This window comes from Capricornis sumatraensis, chromosome 19 (assembly GCF_032405125.1).
Source record: "Capricornis sumatraensis isolate serow.1 chromosome 19, serow.2, whole genome shotgun sequence".
In the NCBI taxonomy this organism is placed as follows: Eukaryota; Metazoa; Chordata; class Mammalia; order Artiodactyla; family Bovidae; genus Capricornis; species Capricornis sumatraensis.
In genome coordinates this window covers 12,207,254-12,227,091 of record NC_091087.1, presented here as the reverse complement: position 1 = coordinate 12,227,091, position 19,838 = coordinate 12,207,254, and the positions used below count along the sequence as shown (strand labels likewise).

General features: G+C 47.8%; 1 protein-coding gene across 1 annotated transcript in view; it reads right to left on the bottom strand.

Annotated features, from left to right (window-relative positions):
* The window catches only part of ADAMTS17 (ADAM metallopeptidase with thrombospondin type 1 motif 17), a 390,285-nt gene that overhangs the window by 93,044 nt on the left and 277,403 nt on the right, over nucleotides 1-19,838 (bottom strand). Inside the window, exon 15 of the mRNA XM_068991384.1 lies at nucleotides 10,661-10,781. Coding sequence (XP_068847485.1) covers nucleotides 10,661-10,781 — 121 coding nt within the window. The remainder of the gene's footprint in view (nucleotides 1-10,660; nucleotides 10,782-19,838) is intronic.

Below are 19,838 nucleotides of genomic sequence, written 5' to 3'. Positions count from 1 at the left end.
TCTCTTTCAGAATTGTCCACAGTTTATTGTGATATGCACACTCAAAGGCTTTGGCATAGTCAATAAAGCAGAAAGACATGTTTTTCTGGAACTCTCTTGCTTTTTCGATGATCCAGCGGATGTTGGCAATTTGATCTCTGGTTCCTCTGCCTTTTCTAAAATCAGCTTGAACATCAGGAAGTTCACGGTTCATGTATTGCTGAAGCCTGGCTTGGAGAATTTTGAGCATGACTTTGCTAGCATGTGAGATGAGTGCAATTGTGCGGTAGTCTGAGCATTCTTTGACATTGCCTTTCTTTGGGACTGGAATGAAAACTGACTTTTTCCAGTCCTGTGGCCACTGCTGAGTTTTCCAAATTTGCTGGCATATTGAGTGCAGCACTTCCACGGCATCATCTTTTAGGATATGAAATAGCTTAACTGGAATTTCATCACCTCCACTAGCTTTGTTCATAGTGATGCCTCTCAAGTCTTACTTGACTTCACATTCCAGGATGTCTGGCTCTAGGTGAGTGATCATGCCATCGTGATTATCTTGGTCATGAAGATCTCTTTTGTATAGTTCTTCTGTGTATTTTTGCCACCTCTTCTTAATATCTTCTGCTTCTGTTAGGTCCATACTATTTCTGTCCTTTATTGTGGCTATCTTTGCATGAAAAGTTCCCTTGGTATCTCTAATTTTTTGAAGAGATCTCTAGTTTTTCCCATTCTATTGTTTTCCTCTACTTCTTTGCACTGATCACTGAGGAAGGTTTTCTTCTCTCTCCTTGCTGTTCTTTGGAACTCTGCATTCAAATGGGTATATCTTTCCTTTTCTCCTTTGCCTTTCACTTCTCTTTTCTCAGCTATCTGTAAGTCCTCCTCAGACAACCATTTTGCGTTTTTGCATTTCTTTTTCTCGGGGATGGTCTTCATCACGGCCTCCTGCACAATGTCACAAACCTCCATCCATAGTTCTTCAGACACTCTGTCTATCAGATCTAGTCCCTTGAATCTATTTCTCACTTCCACTGTATAATCATAAGGGATTTGATTTAGGTCATACCTAATGGTCTAGTGGTTTTCCCTACTTTCTTCAATTTAAGTCTGAATTTGGCAATAAGGAGTTCATGATCTGAGCCACAGTCAGCTCCTGGTGTTGTTTTTGTTGACTCTATAGAGCTTCTCCATCTTTGGCTGCAAAGAATATAATCAATCTGATTTTGGTATTGACCATCTGGTGATGTCCATGTGTAGAGTCTTCTCTTGTGTTGTTGGAAGAGCGTGTTTGCTATGACCCGTGTGTTTTCTTGGCAAAACTCTATTAGCCTTTGCTCTGCTTCATTCTGTACTCCAAGGCCAAATCTGCCTGTTACTCCAGGTATTTCTTGACTTCCTACTTTTGCATTCCAGTCCCCTATAATGAAAAGGACATCTCTTTTGGGTGTTATTTCTAGAAGGTCTTGTAGGTCTTCATTGAACCGCTGAACTGTTCAACTGTTCAACATACATGCAAATTGAGTTTCTGTTCAACATACATGCAAATTGAGTATTTCTTAAGTAAAAGTTACTGCTTTGTGCTAAGTCCTAGGACTGTTTCCAAGAAGTAAGCTTTAGAGAAAGAAGCTTGTTTTCTAATTGCACATTAGAGTGAAGATGACATCATTACCACTGTGGGAAAGTGTAAATATTGACTTTTTCTATAGATCAAAAGTGATCAGATATTGACAATTTTAGCCTAAAACTAAAAATAACCAAACCTAGAATGTCTTGACTCACCTGCATTCTATTCAACACAGAGGTCAATAATAAATCTGTCTACTGAAAAAATATACATGCAGTTTAAATGTTAAATGTACATTAAATTGCTCTCCATAATGGCTTAACTAATACAGAAGTTAGCCAAAAGATATTTGATATTATCAATCCTCTTGATATTTGCTGGTCTAAGATGTGAAAAAGTATGTTATTATAGACGTAATTTGCATTTCTCTCATTATCAGTGTGGCTCTGCATCTTAGCATATACTTATTGGTCATTTGTGTTTTCTCTTAAGTACCGTATTCACAAGTGGTGTCCATTCTCCTACCGGCTTGTTGTTTTTATTTGATAAGCAAGAGCTATTAAATATATTTTATATCTATTAATGTGTATTTAATATATTTTGGACTGAAACTCTTAACTAGACTGGCACTCATTTTTTTCTGTCATTTGTCATTTCTTTATCTATGGTGCTTTTTATTCCAAGGTTTTAATATGATAGTCATAGTTTTAATAATTGAGATCTCCTTTTTGTTTTCTGATTGCTTCTTCTCATGGCACTCTGTACTGGTTTTTTGAGTAAAATCACTTCTCAAACATTTCTAAGAATAGTTATTAGAGATCTGGAACTTCTATTATTTGAGTTATCTTATTTTTCACATTTCAGTTATCTTGGTCTCTCCCATTTGTTGCAGACTCTTCTGAGAAGGATGCCACAGATGAGTTGCCTCTACATACAGTAACCTCCTTATCTGCAGTGTAACTTTCTGTAGTTTTAGCTACCTGCAGTTAATTGTAGTCTAAAAATATTAAATGGAAGATTCCAGAAATAACAATAAGTTTAAAATTGCATGCCATTTGACTAACGTGATGAAATCTCACACAGTCCCACTCCGTCCTGCTCAGAACATGAATTTTCCCTTTGTTAACCATAACCTGCCTACTAGTCACTTAGTAGCCATCTCTTATCAGACTGACTGTTGCAGTTTCACAATTGTCAAGTGATCTTTATTTTACTTTATAATGGCCCCAAGGCACCAGACTAGTGATGCTGGCAATTTGCACATGCCAAAGAGAAGTTCTTCTTTAAGTGAAAAGGTGAAAGTTCTAGACTTAACAAAGAAAGGGGGGAAAAAAATCATATGCTTAGGTTGCTAAGATCTATGGTAAGAATGAATCTTCCATTTATAAAACTGTGCACAAGGTAAAAAGAAATTTGCTGTCACATCTCAAACTGCAAAAGTTCACGCCCACAGTGCATGCTAAGTGCTTAATTAAGATGGAAAAGGCATTAAATTTGTACAGTAAGATATTTTGAGAAAGAAAGACCACGTTTACATAGTTCGCATTAAAGATAATAATCATTCTATTTTACTATTAGTTATTACTAATCTCTTACTGTGCCTAATTTATATATTAGACTCTATCTCAGGTTGTGTATTTGTAGGGGAAAAAGCATAGTATTGGGATAACCAAAAAATTCATTTGGGTTTTTCCATAAGACGTTATGTAGAAACCTGAAGGAACCTTTTGGCCAATCCAATATATATAGGGCCCCATACCATTTATGCTTTCAGTCGTCCACTGGGGGTGTTGAAAGATACCCTCCAGGGATAAGGGAGTCTACTGTACATGGATGGTGTTTGCTGCTTATCAGGACTGGCTTTCAGTTAGGGGCCAGGGAATGATATCATGTGTTGGCAACCAAAATACCAGAAGGCAGAGAAGTTTGCTAGAGGTGCTGTGTCATGGGGCTGGCCACCAAATATTGTCAGGTCTCTCTCTGGAATCATGGTAGGAATGCCTTTCCTTGACCTCTTAAAATTATGTGACCATGTAACTTATTTTGACCCTTAAAATGTGAGTGACAGTGGTGTGTATCAGTATTAGGACCTGCTCCGCCGTGTTCCCTTTTTCCTCCAAGGTAACTGTGGCAGTGTGTGTTTTGCTTGTTTGCTTATTTACTACATCTAGACCAAATCTATTTATTCTCATTCAAACAACATATGAACATCCACTTGATATGAGCTTACTCTCCCTAGACCTTTTAATAAGTTCCTGCTCATTCATTTTAAGGTGATCATGAGAAGCCAAGGAGATAAACACCTGTGTTCAACCAGCCATCCCAGATGGAAAGTTTAGCGGAGTCCTTGAGTCTTGATAGCAAATATTTTGGCATTGTTACTAAAGATCCAGTCTTGGATGCCTACAAATAAATGTTTTATGCTTAGGAAGATTTCACAGATGTTGACACAGCTTGGTATGAGTTGTCTACTTCTTGTGCCCTGATCCTCCCTGATTCCCAGGCAGGCAGGATGACTTCCTGAACCAGGTGGGAGTATGGTCCTCCAGTTGATCCCCTCCAACCACCTCTCACTTAAGGGCAGCAGCACCAACTTGCAGGCACAACCCCTCCACTTTCCAGTCCTTTCAGTGTGCTGTTGTTGTATAGATGCTAAGTTGAGTCTGACTCTTTGCAACCCCATAGACTGTAGACAACCAGGCTCCTCTGTCCATGAGATTTCCCAGGCAAGAATACTGGAGTGGGTTGCCATTTCTTTCCCCAGGAGATCTTCCCAATGCAGGGATAGAACCCACGTCTCCTGCATCCTTTACCGCTGAGCCTCATAGCATGAGGCAAGGTTTTTTGATTAAAAACAATTTTTGCTTCAGGAATGCAGAAAAAACAAAAAACAAAAAACACCTTTGAGGATCACAGCAATGGATTTTATATCACAAATCTCTCTTAGAGAAAAGTATTCCTTCTTGGGGAGTTTGAAGACTCATTGGATTCCAGGCATAGAAGACAGTGAAGTATCAAAAATGAACACAAAATTGTTCAGGGTTGGCGGTGATTAAAACCTTTTTTGGAGAAATTCCCATTTAAATCATTGAACTGACCTGGTAACAAGATCTCTGAAAATTGCTGCTGTTACCTGGACTTTTCCTATTGTGTGCCTAACAAATCTTGGTGTTAGCATCACCAGCAGAACCAAAGGCAACAGACGTATTTGCTAAGGTCCAAACCAGTTAACTTTCTACATTCCACAGCAAGGGGCATCTGCACTGGATGCGTGCTCATCGGCCTATTTCTAAGCTTAGATTTGGCACATGTAGTAGCCCTGAAAAGGCACCTGCTTCCTCTCCTTTCTCAAGTACCCTAGTGGACAGAGGCTGATGGGGAGTGAAGAGCTCAGGGCAGACACACAGCGCAGTTGTGTCTGAATAAAGGTAATCCCTGAATAATGGGGCAGGGCATTGCTGTGCTTGGGCTCTGCTAACCTTTCCTTCTAAGATGAGCTTCTCTGCTCATGACATGGAGTAATGAAATAACGAAAGAGAAAATCCCTGAAGTGAAAAGCAGGGCCTCTGTCCACAAACCAAGGACACCATCTCTCATGCACTGTCCCCAACAGAGCCCAAAGCCCAGCCCAAGGTTGGCATGAAGAGTGACCAGCCAGGGAAAGAGACCCAGCACCAAGCCCCAAAGCACCTTGCCATCCCTCATGCCAGATGTCTCCCCTCTGCAGATGCCAGATATCACTCTGTGGATGGCGTGAAATGGAGGGGGGCAGTTTACCCCAGGAATTCACAGGATAGAGTCACACTTTAGGGAAGACACAAGACTACCTTTAATTTTCCATTCTAGTCTCTGCCATTAAGCAGGAGAAATCCAGTTAGAGGGACACAATTTAGTGTCATGAGGAAGCCATGGGTAAAAGTTAATACTGTCGCCATTATTCTAGGAGAACATGTAATTTTTGCCATAAGGACAAGTAGTCAGGAGGAACTTCAAACTGATGTTGACCTTAAAATGATGTTGATCTTCAACCTGCCTCAAATTTTCTGAATAATTAATATCACAAGGCTATAAGCACATTTCCCTGCAAAATACCTTTTGTCTGAACTTTACATGTAGTTTATTTAGATCATATTTTCCCCTTGTTACAGGTTTCAGCAGCATTAACTTTCTTTGGAAGAAAACCATTGAGTTGATAAGGTGCCATGATGGAACATAGGTAATACCCTGGCTACACTGACTGGGACACTTTCAAACGACTGTATCAAACATGTACAGAAAGAAAAAAAAAAAAATCAAAGGTTTTTTTTTTTTTTTTCTTTTGGGAGGGGTAATAATCTTTAAAAATGCATGGGGAGGCATTTGTGTAAGTTTTTAGTTTTTGCTATTTACAAAAGTTGTCAGAGTATTACTGTCTTTATGTTTATTCTTAATGGTTTCTCTGGTTCCAGTTGAAAATGATTTGGGAAGCCCAGGAGTCTGGCTAATATTCTGGCTCAGTTCTCAGAATGTGAGATCAGTGCAGGTGGGCTGAGCAAGGCCATGGCCTTTATCTCCAGCACAAAGACCAGGAGGGTCTTGTCAAGTGTCCTTTGCCTTTTGGAAAGCCCAGCCATGTAATGCGGAAACTTCCATTCTCTGGCAAATCTTAGCGTTTTCTGCCAAAGTGCCAGGTGAGGCTGAGGAGAGTGAAGACGTGTCCCCGGCATACTGACATATGTTTCTGTACGGCCCCTGATCTGATGAATCTTTATCTTTTATAGACTTAGAATTGGTTTTATTCTGTAGCTTTTCCTTTAGGTCATCAGTCTTACACATCAATTACACATAAGCAATATGTGTTTATCCACGGCTTCATACATGACTCCTTCCCACTGACTCTACTTAGCAAACATTCAGGCACATAAGCGAGGTAAGAGCCCCACACCAGGCATATCACCACTAGCTCTGCTCAGAATAGCCAGAATCTTACATGAGAAACACCTGGGAACGGCCTTTGCCATCACACATGTGGACACTTTGGTACAAAGATTATTCCTGACTGAGAAAAAGAAAGACATGGTAATTGGTTTACATGCATATTGAAGGAACGGATACTATAGTTCAGTCAGTGCAGGGAAGTGGCTGTATCGCCATCACAGAGTGGTAGATTCCCCATGGAACCTCCACGCCCCACATCTAGACACTGGAGCTCAGAACTTGGCATGAGGTACAGGTTCTAAAGGTAATTACTGAACCAACGTGTGACATGTGGATCTATCCACATTCAATAGGGATAGATCACATCACTCTCCTTTTTAAGAACTGATAGTTTGAGAAGGTTCTCCTCAAGGACACAGTGCAAAGGGATTCGGAGCCCATGGGGCATCATGGCCAGCTCTTGGTGGGGACTTGAGTCCAGAGATGTCCTGGACTGGGTGTCCATGGATGTCAGACACCTTTCAAGTGTCAAGGAGCAGCATGCAATAATGTGAAAATGACAATTTAATGAATAAAATGAAAGCATCCTATCAAGAACTTTCAAGTTTCTAAATTAAAAAAAGCTCAGCTGTTTCAACTCAATCCAAGGCTTGTGCATTCTGAAGCCCATCCATCAGAAAAGTAATATGATAGCCAATTCAAGTGGATTCCCCTAGAGCCAAGTGGCCCAAGACCACATCTGTTCAAAGTAGGAAGGCAAGGGGTCAGAGAGCAATCAAACACTCAGCTCAGGATACTGCACTGGGACCTCTCCAGGACACCCGAGGGGGGTGTCCTGGGGGTGTGGACACCCTCCCTGTGTAGGTCTGTTCGGGGTCCTTAGCTCAAGTATGTGGGTTAAGGACCCAGAAGAGTTCAGGCAAGGGTCAGGACTTCATATAATTGGGCAAAAATCCTGCATTTGATTCCGCTTTATCTTTTGGGTATGGTATTTTCTTTGATATTCACCCTCAGGGTGATAAGGCATTCCTCCTCTCTCCTGTCTTTAGAGTTGGGCAGACATGAAAGTTACCTTCGTATCTAAACTGACATGATTCTGCTTTCATCCAGCTGCTCTTGGAGTCACCTAGATGTTACACAACCTGAGGGCTTTATGCCATGTCTAAGCTGGGTTTTTCCTGCAGCCTGAAATGTTCTTCCCAGACCTCCACTGTCATTTAATTCCTACTTATCCTTTAGGGTGTGGGGGCCACCCTCATCTGTCTGCAGGGCTGGGCGAGGAGCCCCACCAGGACTTAGGGCCCCATGGTACCCCTAGAGCCGAGTGGAGCCCCCTCCACCTCACATGTGGGCTCAAGCTGTTTGCCCGAGGGGCCCCTCCCTTGACTGTGACCAACTCAGTGACAGTTTTATTTTTGCAACTCAAGCTTAAAATGCAGCAGTGCTGCACAAGCGTTCATAGGGTGAGTGGGCTCACAGGTGGCTGTGTGCATTATCTCTTGAACGTGCATTCCAGAATGTCAGAACTGGATTAGAGGTTTGTGTCTGATGAAACTTGAATTAGCGACTCATCCATGTGTGAGCGAGCATTCTACACACATCTCTAATAAACAGAATCTACACTGACATGAGCTGATGCTCACAGACCCCAGTCCCTAGGACTTGTTAAAGACAGTTTTAGACTTCAAAACAAAGGTGTAACATCTGGCAAGCATTCAGGACAGAACTTTTAGAGGTGGATGAAGCTAACTGAGCTTATCTTTCTCTGAAGGTCTGCTAAGACTCCAGTGAAGGAGCACTAAGTCACATGTCAGGGTGGGGACCGCTCTCCTCCAGAGGCTTCCAGTCCACCTGCCCTCTGTGTGTGCAGGGGGCCAGGCACAGGCTGGGGTGGAGAATGCGGGGAGCAGAGAAGGATGCTGCCGTCATAGGAGGAATGGATGTGCTCGAGCCAGGACCAAAGGCCAACAAGTGCGTTAGAGCCTGTGGGGAAAGACAGTGCTTCTGTCTTGATCTAAGCGCTCTTGAGGTTGGCAGCTCTGTGGTGCACAGTGGTCGTTTATAAAGGACTATGGTGGAACCTTCCTTAGGGCTCTGAGAACTGCCTGGGGGCAGAAGTGGGCACGGCTATGCTCGACTGCCTTCCAAGAACGGAGCAATCGCACAGTTCAGCTTACTGGAGCTCAGCACAACATTCAGTGTATAAACATAAAGGGTTCCAACGCTGACTTTAAAAAAAAAAAGTCAGTAACAAACACTTGCCAGCGGCTGAGGTCTGCCTTGCTGCTCAGGTGAAGCAGGCAGCAAGGTCAGTCTCATGGCAAACTGGAGCTGGAGTCCAAACAGGAACAGTGGCATCAGACGAAACAGAGAGCAGATGTCCCCAAAGGTGCAGAGCACTGCTGTCCGACTGAACTTTCTGCAAGGAAGGAGCACTTCCGTCTGTGACAGTCAATGTCGGAGCCCCTATCACACGTGGCAACAGGGCACTGAAATGTGGCTCACGGGACTGAGGACTGAAGTTTTATGTTGGTTTCATTTAAACTAATTATATTGAAAATCTGAATGGACGTCGGTGGCCTATGGAGACTGCAATGGATGGTGCCGCTTTGGGGGGCGCCTCCCCCACACCGACTTGTGCCAGCGGCAGCTTCTTTGGCTTTCATCAGAGCCGGGCAGGAGGCAGAGGTTCCCTCCAGAGGCCTGTTCCACAGCCTGGGCACCCATCTTCAAAGTCCAGAAACCAGTCCTTACTGAGCCGGAAGTGTAATTCTCACCTGTGTGTGGCTCTGGTTTGGCAGTCAGGATTCTGCAGAGTGTCTGTATAGTAGGAGCCCTTTCTGTGAGGTGTCTAGAAACAGCCTTTGCTCCAGACCAGGGCTCCTGTCCCAATAGAGAAAGGGGGCCGTGCACGGATTCTCCTCTCTGCACGCTCTGTGGGACGGGGAACAACTGTGATCCTGCCCCCGTTCCAGGGGAACGCGCCTGAAACGCCTCCATCCAAAGCAGCTCTGGGAATTAGAAGCTTCTCAGCTCAGACTCAGCAAGTTATCCTGGTGCTGTAATCCTTGGCGGTGTCAGGGGAAGGGACACTCACTTGCCCTCCGGGTGACTTGCCCGCCTCGTGCTCCTCTCGCTGAGTGGGTGTCAGCTACTTCTCTGGACATTGTAAGATGGCAGCCACCAGGCAGGCGATCAGAAACTCTCCCACCTCTGGGCAAGGCAGCCCCTACACACAGGCTGTGAAGACGGTTCCAGCGGAGACTGTGCCGCTGACCACCTGAACCCTGCGACTTCTCCAGGCCCGGGCCGGGGGCCGGGCTACATCTGGGACACGGGAGTCACAGGGGCTCTGCAGCCCCAGCCAGCAGCCGCATCACGGACGTCCCAGAGCATGGGGCTTCAGGCATGTTTAGGGATGTGTGTAAATGCTATCCTTTTATTGACAGAAAATTCAGAGTCAGAAAAGAACCTCATCATTTTATGTGGGTAAAAACGATGTGGACAAGTGTCTTTGTCGTCACCTTTGTATGCAGGACAGACAGACGAGCTGGCACGTGCTGAGGGGGGCGGGGGTGGGGGGAGGCTGGTGGGACAGGAAGCCACTGCATGAGGAAGGACCTCGGGAGCCAACCCACAGCACTGGGGCAGGCTATTCACGTCAAGAACCAAAACATGTCATTCTGGCTATAATGTTTTTCTCTGACTTTCAGAAATCCTAAGACTAAAGTGCAGGGTGCCCTAAATACTACTGTGGGGGCATGCTCAGTCACTCAGTTGTGTCCAGTTCTTTGCAACTCCGTGGACTGTAGCCCGCCAAGCTCCTAAGCTCCTCTGTCCATGGGGATTCTCCAGGCAAGAATCCTGGAGTGGATTGCCATTTCCTTCTCCAGGGGAATCTTCCCAACCCAGGAAATGAACCTGCGTCTCTTGCATCTCTTGCAATGGTAGGAAGATTCGTTACTACTGTGCCACCTGGGAAGCCCCCCTAACTATTATTAACTAGTCCTTACATGTAAGATGCAAGGAAGGCAAGTGATCATTGACTCTGGGCAAGAGAGGACCCACTAAGATTGGCTTTGGGGCAATAAAATGCACTGCACTTGCAGGCTGTCCGGTTGCTGCAGCAACACCTCGGGGCCCGTGCTCACCTGTCTGCTCTCAGTGGCCGGGGTCACCTTTCCCGAGGCCTGAGCTCACCTGTGCCCCGAGCGTGGCTGAAGTCGCCCTTGACCACGCGGCAGGTCTTGCCGTCCCCACTGCAGACCCCACACCGGTCTTCCTTGGCCGCAGACCCGATGATGCCATCACAGCCGATTTTCTAAACAAGCAGAGTGCTGGGTTATTCTGAGTGCAGCACTCAGAGGCACACCCTGCAGGGCTGACTCTCCATGAGACCCAGCAGGCTGGCGCGGGAGGGCTCACACCTCCAGAGGCCCAAGCAAATATTTTAAAACCAGGAGAGAAAAAGAATACAATCCAGCTTGTATTACGTTTGCCCTTACACCACATAGTCATCAAATACCTGCGTTAGTGTCTGTTAGGGAGGAGGGATCTGTAAAGGCCCAGGGGCCTGGAACTCACACTGGGGCCCGGGCCAGGCCCTTGGAGCCGCCCAAGGTGGGACCGTGGGGAGAAGGGAAACCAGTTCCCACACCTCCCGGCATGGCCACAGTTTCACAAGACCCATGATCTCCTTGGAGCTGCGTGAGTCCGTGATTCTATCTCGGCTGGAACAGCCAACAGTCTCAGAAGACAACGGCAGACGCCACAGTGACTTTTCTGCTGGGGTCGGGAAGCCCAGAGCCCACTCGGGCCAGCTGGGCTTGAACCCTCTAGTCCTCAGTCAGGGGGATTTAGCCCAAGAAGATACCCTGCTGCTCAAACTTTTTCAAGGAGGCCTGTCTGAGGGCAGAGGAGGGTCACCCTGACCCTGGCTGGCCCCAGGGAAGCACAGTCAGTTCATAAAAAGTGGGAAAAGGTTGTGAATTCCTGTTTCTCCTTAAAAAAAAAAAAAAATTCATGAGACTTTTATGGTCTGCAAAATAACACACCTGAGTTTATGTTACGGTAAACACTGGTAGTTTAATTACTTGCTAGTTACATTGCTAAAATGTCTCTCCACCCTTCTGCCCTGGAGTAAAGAATTCCAGAACAAGAACTGAGTCTCCACTGCCCTGTACCCTGCATCAGGCCATGAAGGGTTCTAATCCAGACAAGCCAGGCCCAGGTGACTGCACTCCTTCTTCCCTCTGTGTCCCCGCTCCCACGGGGGCAGGGCACGGAGTAGAGACAGCTGCACCGCAAATCTCCTGGAGGCGAAGGTTTGGCCCTGCAGCTCACCCACTGAACCAGAACCCTCTGTTTCATAAGGGCAGTGATTCTTAAATGTCAAGGTGCATCTACCTCACCAGGAGGGCCGTGAAAACACAGATGCAGGATCCACTCCCGGAGTTTCTGATCCAGCAGGGCTGAATGGACCTGAGTATCTCTATTTCTGTGAAGTTCCCGAGTGCTGCTGTGGCTGCTGGCCAGGACCACACTCAGAGAACCCTGGCACCGTGGCATGCTACACGGAGCACAAATGAGGCTTCCCCGTCTCCAGGTACTCTCAGCTCTAGACTCCTCTCACACTGGTTTTCTAATACTCTCTTAATCACACTGTGGCTCAGCAATAGTGGATCTCTGATTTGAGCAGGTACCACTGATATCTCAGTCAGGGTGTCCGGATAAAAGTTTTCTGGATACTCTAAGCTAATAGCCCTCCTGATCTGGACAGCTTTCCCCAGCCCAGCGAAGGCACCTGGCAAACCTAGGGGCCACACAGTGAGTGTCTGGCAGGGCCAGGAGCAGTCCTTCACCTCCTGCCTCCTGGCCCCAGGCTGGCTGGGGAACCCTGATGTCCCCAGCCTGGGACTGAGGCCACTGTAAGACCTTCTGGACAAGGTCAGTCCTCTCCCCAGAGCATGCTGGGTTTGTGAGAATTTTGAAATGCTCAGAATAGGGAAGCTAAAAGAACGCCAGAAACACTATCTTTGGGAAAAGGAGATGTTGGGGGAGAATCCATGCCAGAATTTCAAAAGGCTACTTGTTGTCTGGCTGAGATCATGTGTATGTGGCTGTGTGAGCGCATGTGTGCACATGTGTGTGTGAATATGTGCTCAGTCCCTCAGGCTCCTCTGTCTATGAAGTTTCCTGGTAAGACACGGCTAGGAGGCGAAGTCTGCATTTCAAATCTGCCAGACTAAGAATTCACCTGGATACCAGACTGACAGGCATGGGAGGAGCTTCTGGGAGGAGCAGGACAAGAGAGTCACTGGGAAGAAAGGCACTACTTTCCCAGATGATCAAACCGCTTTCCCTCCCAAGAGTCCCCTGAAAGAAGGATCTTGGGGGCAAAAGAAAGTGAGAATAAGGAAGGGCAGCAGTGCAAATGAATGCTCGCAAAGCCCCTGCATAGACAGAGCAGCACCAGGTGTCCTCGGGGGACCCCTCCCCTGACAGGAGACACTGCCGCTGCTCCGGACAAGCAGAGGCAGGTAGGGGGCCCACGGTGAGAACCACTGTGATACTCACCATTGCTCCTAAAACATAACATAAAGAATGTGTGCACGCTTGCTCAGTAGCAGGCCCCAACTGACACTGACTTAGACCTCATGGGATCCAATGTTTAAGAATATGCAATGTTTGGAATTGATTTCTGTTTATTCAGGGATTAGGTCACCATCAGTTGGGGGCCTGGTGGGATGAGACTGTCCACAGGACTGCTGGGCGCCTTGCAGCTTTGTAACACTTGGGTATGCTTGGACTACAAGGAGCCAGCCCTCGCCTCTTTTCTGAGAGTCCAGGTTATTCACAGGTAAGTCCAGGGGCCCACTGTCAGCATCTGTTTCTCTCAGGAGGTACTGTACCATCCTTTCCAAAACATAAGCCCCCTGCTTATATTTTCATTGGGGTGATGACTCTTGAGGGCTAAAATTAGTCTACCAAGATGGTATGCCCTTCCACACAGTCCTCACTCAGCACCTGCTAAAGGAACAACGCCTCCTGGTCTGACCAGCTGTGGTCAATGTCCAGAACAGAGAGATGACCTCCTGGGCCCAGGAACACAAGCTCACCAAACTTCAGCACACTGCAGTCACCTGGAGTCCTGGGTAGGTCACCCATTGCCCAAGGATTTGTGTTGCTGCTGAATTCCCAGGTGAGGCTGCAGGCCAAGGGCCTCGTGGAAGACCACTGGGCTAGGTTTGGAGCTCAGAGAGGGACATTCTTGGAGACAGCCACTGCTGAGAGACCCCAGCCCTGTGTCCTGAAGAAGTGTCCCTTCCTGTTGGGAAAGGTCCTGTGTCTGGAGCTCCCACTGGAGCTGTGCCCCTGAGCCAAAGCAGTTCTGGGCTGAGGATCCCTCGACAGATGTGGGGGCCTCCCTCTGCTCTTGGAAATGGGGCGCACTTACAGTGGTGCTCAGGTCAAGTAAAGAACCTATGGGAAACTCCATCATGACAGAACATCTGGTTATAAATCCCAAAACGCTTCGGTGAGGGCCTCACAGATCACCTGGATGCTGGTTTATGGCTGTTCAGAACTTCTGACTCACAGGTCTCCACCCAGGAAGCAGAGACCCAGATCTGGAACCTTCAGCATCCTTGTTTGTAGGACTCACAGCATCTTCCGTGTTAAACTGTCAAAGGGTGGATACAGGGGGAAGGTTCTCCATTATTTTCTCTTCTTTCCTTACCCAGCATTCTGCTTTAATCTTAAAAACTAGCTTCTTTTGATAAAACTTCACCTCTCAGAACAGAAGTGTCCTCAGACATGACTTCAGATTGTAGCCAGCTGGCTTCTGGATTAGGGCAAGGCTACCTGGCAGGTGGGCAGTCAGCTTTTCTTCTGAAAATGCTGTGCTAATGCTAATGCGTGAACTGAGGAGAGTTACACATTTGGATACGAGCCTCAGTTTTCCCATTCTAAAAATGAGAGTATTAACCTCAGTCTCTGAGGGTTGCTGCAAAAATTACCTCTGTTCTGGTTGGAGAAACCCAAGCTCACCTCTCAGGCCCAGATGAGAGGTGGGCCCTGTTGGGATGGATGGAGCCTGCTCCTGGGCCACCTTCCTTCTATGGGGCTGTGGGACAAGCTCCCCCTCCTCCAATCTGAGCAGAGTAGGACTCAACAGGTAATTGTCATCTCTCCCTTTTCTGCCACAGACTCCCACCTCTCCAGAAAAGGCAGAGGGGAAGGAGAAGGCATGCAGGACTACATCTTCCCTCTCTGCACACGAGCCAAGTGCAGAGGCCCATGTGCAGGCGGGCTCGCCTGTAATGTCAAGCAGCCCCACCTGCAGCAGGTCGTGGTCTGTCCCCGTGGGAGTCTCAGGTCAGGTACACAGAGGGATGCAGGCAGGGTCACCCTGCAAGTTAATTCTTCGGGGCACCCAGGGGCTGGGACAGTTTTGCGTGCTGTGCTCTCTGCCTGGTATTATTTTAGATGACAACTGCATTTAAAGGCAGGGCATGCATGTCTCTGAACAGCAGTGAATCTGAAAACCAAGGGGCAACAGCCAGACTTGGAGATCTGCCAACAGTGGTATTTCCTCCCTCTGCTACAGCGTAGTTCAAGAAACACACTATATACTTGGAAGAGGCTGGATTCTCCGCTCCCCCCGCCCCCCGCCCAGATGCTGACTGTCACAGGAGATTTAATGACTGTTTATGAGGTTTGGTGTTCCAGTGGACAAGATGACAAAACCAAAGGAAACTCCAAACAATTCACTCTTGCATCTTCCCAGTTATCCCAGGGATCACTTTTCCACATACACTAGGAAAACCTGCTACCCGTTTCTGAGCTTTCAAACAGTTGCTAGTCAGCATCTGTTGGTCAGAGCCCTGTTCTGCTGATGAGCCAGGGTGTGTGTGACACCAAGGGGAGGACACTGTCCAGGGTGTACTTAACCAAAGGTTCAGGATGGCTGGGACCTGGCGGGAAAGGCACAAGTTCTTTCAGTAAAGACAGTTCCTACAGAACATGCAAAAAGCCTAGGAGAGCATTAGTACTCAGCACTGTGTTCTGGAGGATGGGGAAGGATGGACCATGAACAGCACAGAAGTGAGGAATACCCACTTCAGTGCTGGAAAACCTGAATGCTTTCCCCGGCATCCTGCCCCTGTCGATGGACGATCACCAGCCACAGATAACCTCCTGGTCACCACATCCACTGACCATGTCTCCATCCTCATCTTTGGCCAGTCACTCTTTAGCATCCGATTCCCCATCTGTGCTGTGCTTTGATTCATTCACCCAAAGCATGGTCCCGTGCCTGTTCTGTGCCAGACCAGGAATAAAGATGCTAAGACAGAGGCCGAGTAGGGGGCAGACTCTTGTGTGCTTCTCCCGGGCCCCGTGGATGGCTCTGCCCCCTCCTCTCTTGCCCTGGACTCTGCAGAAGTGGGTAGCTCTTGTGCCCCTTCTGCTCCTGATTTTCCTTGGTAATGTCACCTTCTCCTTAAGCTGCAACCATCACTCACGTGCAGACGGCTCTTAAACCTCATACTTGCCCGCCACCCAGGCTCACGGTGGGCTGGTCTGCTGAAAATCTGTACTTCCCCTGACTCTCCGGCCAGGACACTGACCTCAGTGTGGCCACCCTGAGACACCGGCTCCTCCTCTGTAGCTGCCGGCCCCGGACTTCTCAGTTCAGGACACCTCTGCCCGCTCTCCTGGAACTCACAGACACGGCTGCCTTCCCAGCCCTGACCCGAGCCCTCCAGGCCGCTTCCAGTCCTCTTCTTGATACACTCACTCAGGTGCTGGCTCATGGCTTGGTCCCCTGCGACCCCTCCAGTGTCTGTTTCTTGTCTGTACTCATGGCCACTACCCAGGTGAGGCCTGATTACTCAGCAAAGGGCCGATCACATGGGTTTTCTCTCTTCTGCTCCAGGACTAACCCCCACTGGGGAAGATGAGCGGGTCGTGGCCATGGACCCCACTGCCTGGAGAGCATGCCTGCATCTCCTTGATCTCGTCCAAACCCCTTGGCTGCTCTCCCTCCTCCTCCTGGCGTACACCGTGGCCCACCGCCTCCCACCTGCTCCCACGAGCTCCACCATCAGAAGAAACCCGGAGCCCCACTGCCGTCGGCCAGGCCTTGCACAGCCTGGGCCCTGGCGCCTCCCCCTACCCACCCCTGTTTCTGGAAGGCCCGGCCTACCCCCTGCGTCCTGCGAGGAGCACTGGCCCCACCCCAAGTCTCCACTGGCTGGCTCTATCTCTTCACAGGGCCCTGCCATGCCGCCCACAGCTTACTTTCCATGACCCCGTTTCCCTCCTCACATGGGCCAGACTGAGGGGATGACCAGGTCTGTAAGTATACATGTTCCTCGTCTGCACCGTGTGTGGGGACTGGGACCCTCTTGGTCCTGCCGAGCACTGGACGCCCAGCATACCGCCCAGCGCACCGCCCAGCACATGGAATGTTCTTTCTGCTCTTTCTAAACCCAGTCTCTCACCAGCTCTTGATCATACCCTCACCTGTGGTCGTTAGGGTTTCATGAGTCAGTCTTACCTTCCCACAGATGGACCATAAGCCCAGGAAAGAGGTTGTCTTATAAACCTGTGTTCTTGTCCTCACCCCAAACACACTGGCCTGCGTGGTAGGGAGCACAGAACGCATGTTCAATAAAAGCATACCAGTGCCGACCTCTCATCAAGCTGGGGGAACAGGAGGCTTCGGTTTTCAAACCAAGTCCTCTGCCTTCTCTTCTGCACCACCAGCCGGACAGCACAGTGCATTCCCTCAACCATGCCGTTTCACCTTCTCATGTTTGAACTGGGACTTCCTCACACAGATTTCAGTGGTCCTCGTCTGTGTTCATGTTCCTGGCTGAGAGGAGAAGCACTTCCTTTCTTCAGCTTAATGGCTATCTTCCAACCACTGCCCCTCTCTCTCTGCTGTTAGAGGGACATCACTGACTTCTTACTTTAAATTTAATTGCTGCCTTCAGCCAGCGATGCTGACCCCTCCTGGCCTCTCCCGGGCTCCCAGGTCACTCCACCAAGTCTTGCTGGGCTCGTCTTCCTCCTTCTGGCCCTCACCCTCATCCTGCTAAACTGCACCTCATTTCTTCAGAAGGATGCATGGAAAATAAAACTTCTGAGTTCTTCCATGTCCCAAAATTATTTTGCCTGCATGCTTGGTTGATCATTTTTTGCATACAGAATTCTGTAATTATCTCAATTTTCTTGCCAGGGTCAGTTTTCCTGTTTGTTTTTCTTGGTCTTTTCTCATTCCTGCTGCTGGTTTTCTTCAGGGAGCTGATGATCCCTGGCTGACCACTTGTATTTAAGAATGAGGCACAGATGGCCAAGTGACGGACCACTTTGGATGCAGGGTGGCAGGCTTCCATTCGGGCCAGGCAGGAGGGAAGCTGGACTCTGCCCTTAGTCCCAGAGGGTGGGCACTGCGCTGGAGCACTGAGGTCCCTTCCCTGCTCCAGCTGCCCTTGAACAGCTTATCACATGACTTTGGGAAAAAGCTTGAAGATAATTCCCTAACAGCTTGTCAAGCTCCAAGTCCCAGGCCAGGCATGGTCACCAACCGTGACTCACTGTTTTCAGCCAGCTCCTCACTTCCACCCTCCATTCCCAAGTCCTAGACTTCCTCAAGCTTCTTGCTTTCTTTTCGGTGTGACTCTCCATCCGTTCCAGCTTTGGCCTCTGTTCCTTCAGTAAAACTTCCATCCACTTCTGCCTTCTTGTCAAAGGATGGCCTCTGCTTTTCTTCACCACCATGGTGTGTGCTATGCTGTCTTCACCATTGGGTTAATGGAGTCCTGGGATGGAAGAGGGGTGACCATGTGGCTTAGTCTACAGGCTTATTCCGAAAGTTGCTATGGGAGGTTAATCAGGTGAAAGGGATGCAGGGTATGACATCAGAGGTGTAAGCACCGCTTTGGATAAAGGTCCGGCACCAGTAATCACACACTTCAGGGTGTCAGCTGAAGGGTGAAAAGCAGCAACCAGGTGGGCATATTGAAACACCTACCCATACATAAATACCCAGTAAAGCTTCCTGCAAGGAGATCCAACCAGTCCATCCTAAAGGAAATCAGTCCTGAATATTCATTGGAAGGACTGATGCTGAAGCTGAAACTCCAATACTGTGGCCACCTGATGAGAAGAACTGACCCATTGGAAAAGACCCTGATGCTGGGCAAGATTGAAGGCAGGAGGAGAAGGGGACGACAGAAGATGAGATATTTGGATGGCATCACTGACTCAATGGACATGAGTTTGAGCAAGCTCCGGGAGCTGGTGATGGACGGGGAAGCCTGACATGTTGCAGTCCATGGGGTTGCAAAGAGTTGGACACGGCTGAATAACTGAACTGAACTCAACTGAGAGCTTCCTGCATGCTTGTGACCCCTTCTTTACACAATGGGATTCTGAAGTCAGAGTCTCTTATAAATCTCCAAAATCCCATCAGTAATTCTACTTGCCTAGTAGAAAACCACTGTACACAAAATAAGAGATAAATAAATTCTGGACATTGAAAATGGTCCATTGAAATGGGCTCCAGGTTCCAGAATCACTTAAGTCCCTAAGAGCCAGTGACCCACCCAGTCTTCTTTAATTCTTTGTGAAATGCAATCAGAGACTGTCTGTCCTTCAAGATAGCTCTTTGGGGAACACAGATTATCAGATACCCTCCCTTCACTGAAGAAGCTTACAGGCCCTGAAGGTGTTTTGCTGTTCATCAAACAAGGGATCCATACATGAGCTAGGGTCCCAAGGAAACGTGACTGCAGTTAGAGTATATTGGCTGCAAGTGTACATAAGTTGATGAAGCCAAACACATCTGGCCCCAGACGTGTTCAGCTGTTTGACTCACCCCTTACCGGTCAGCAGCTTTGAGGCAAGTTGCACATTAGAGGGATATTAACTTGATTTCTTTGCTTCTGGAGGCCAAGAAGAGGAATCATTAATGATGGGACTCCTGATTTATAGGGACTTGCTGAAAAATAGACAATGTTTGTGTTTCTTCCCCCAACTCACTCACACTTTTATGAGCGCTGTTAAGTTTCATTTTAGCATGTTAAGTAATTTGTGACTCACTGAAATGAAACTCAACTTGGTCCTCATAAAACAGAGTAAAATGGTATTTCCATGTTTCATGTTATGGTTTGAATCAGCCTGCTATTTGGAGCTCAGTGGAATCTTCTCAAAAGGCCATTTTGGATCCTCTTGTCCCTGCCGTTCCCCACCAACTAGTCACCATGCTTCTCAGAATTTCCCAGAACTTCTTCCGCTACCCTAAAATAGCTAAATTTACAGCTGCAGAGAACAGCGGGAAAAGCTAACAAGTAAACCACAGCGGCATTTC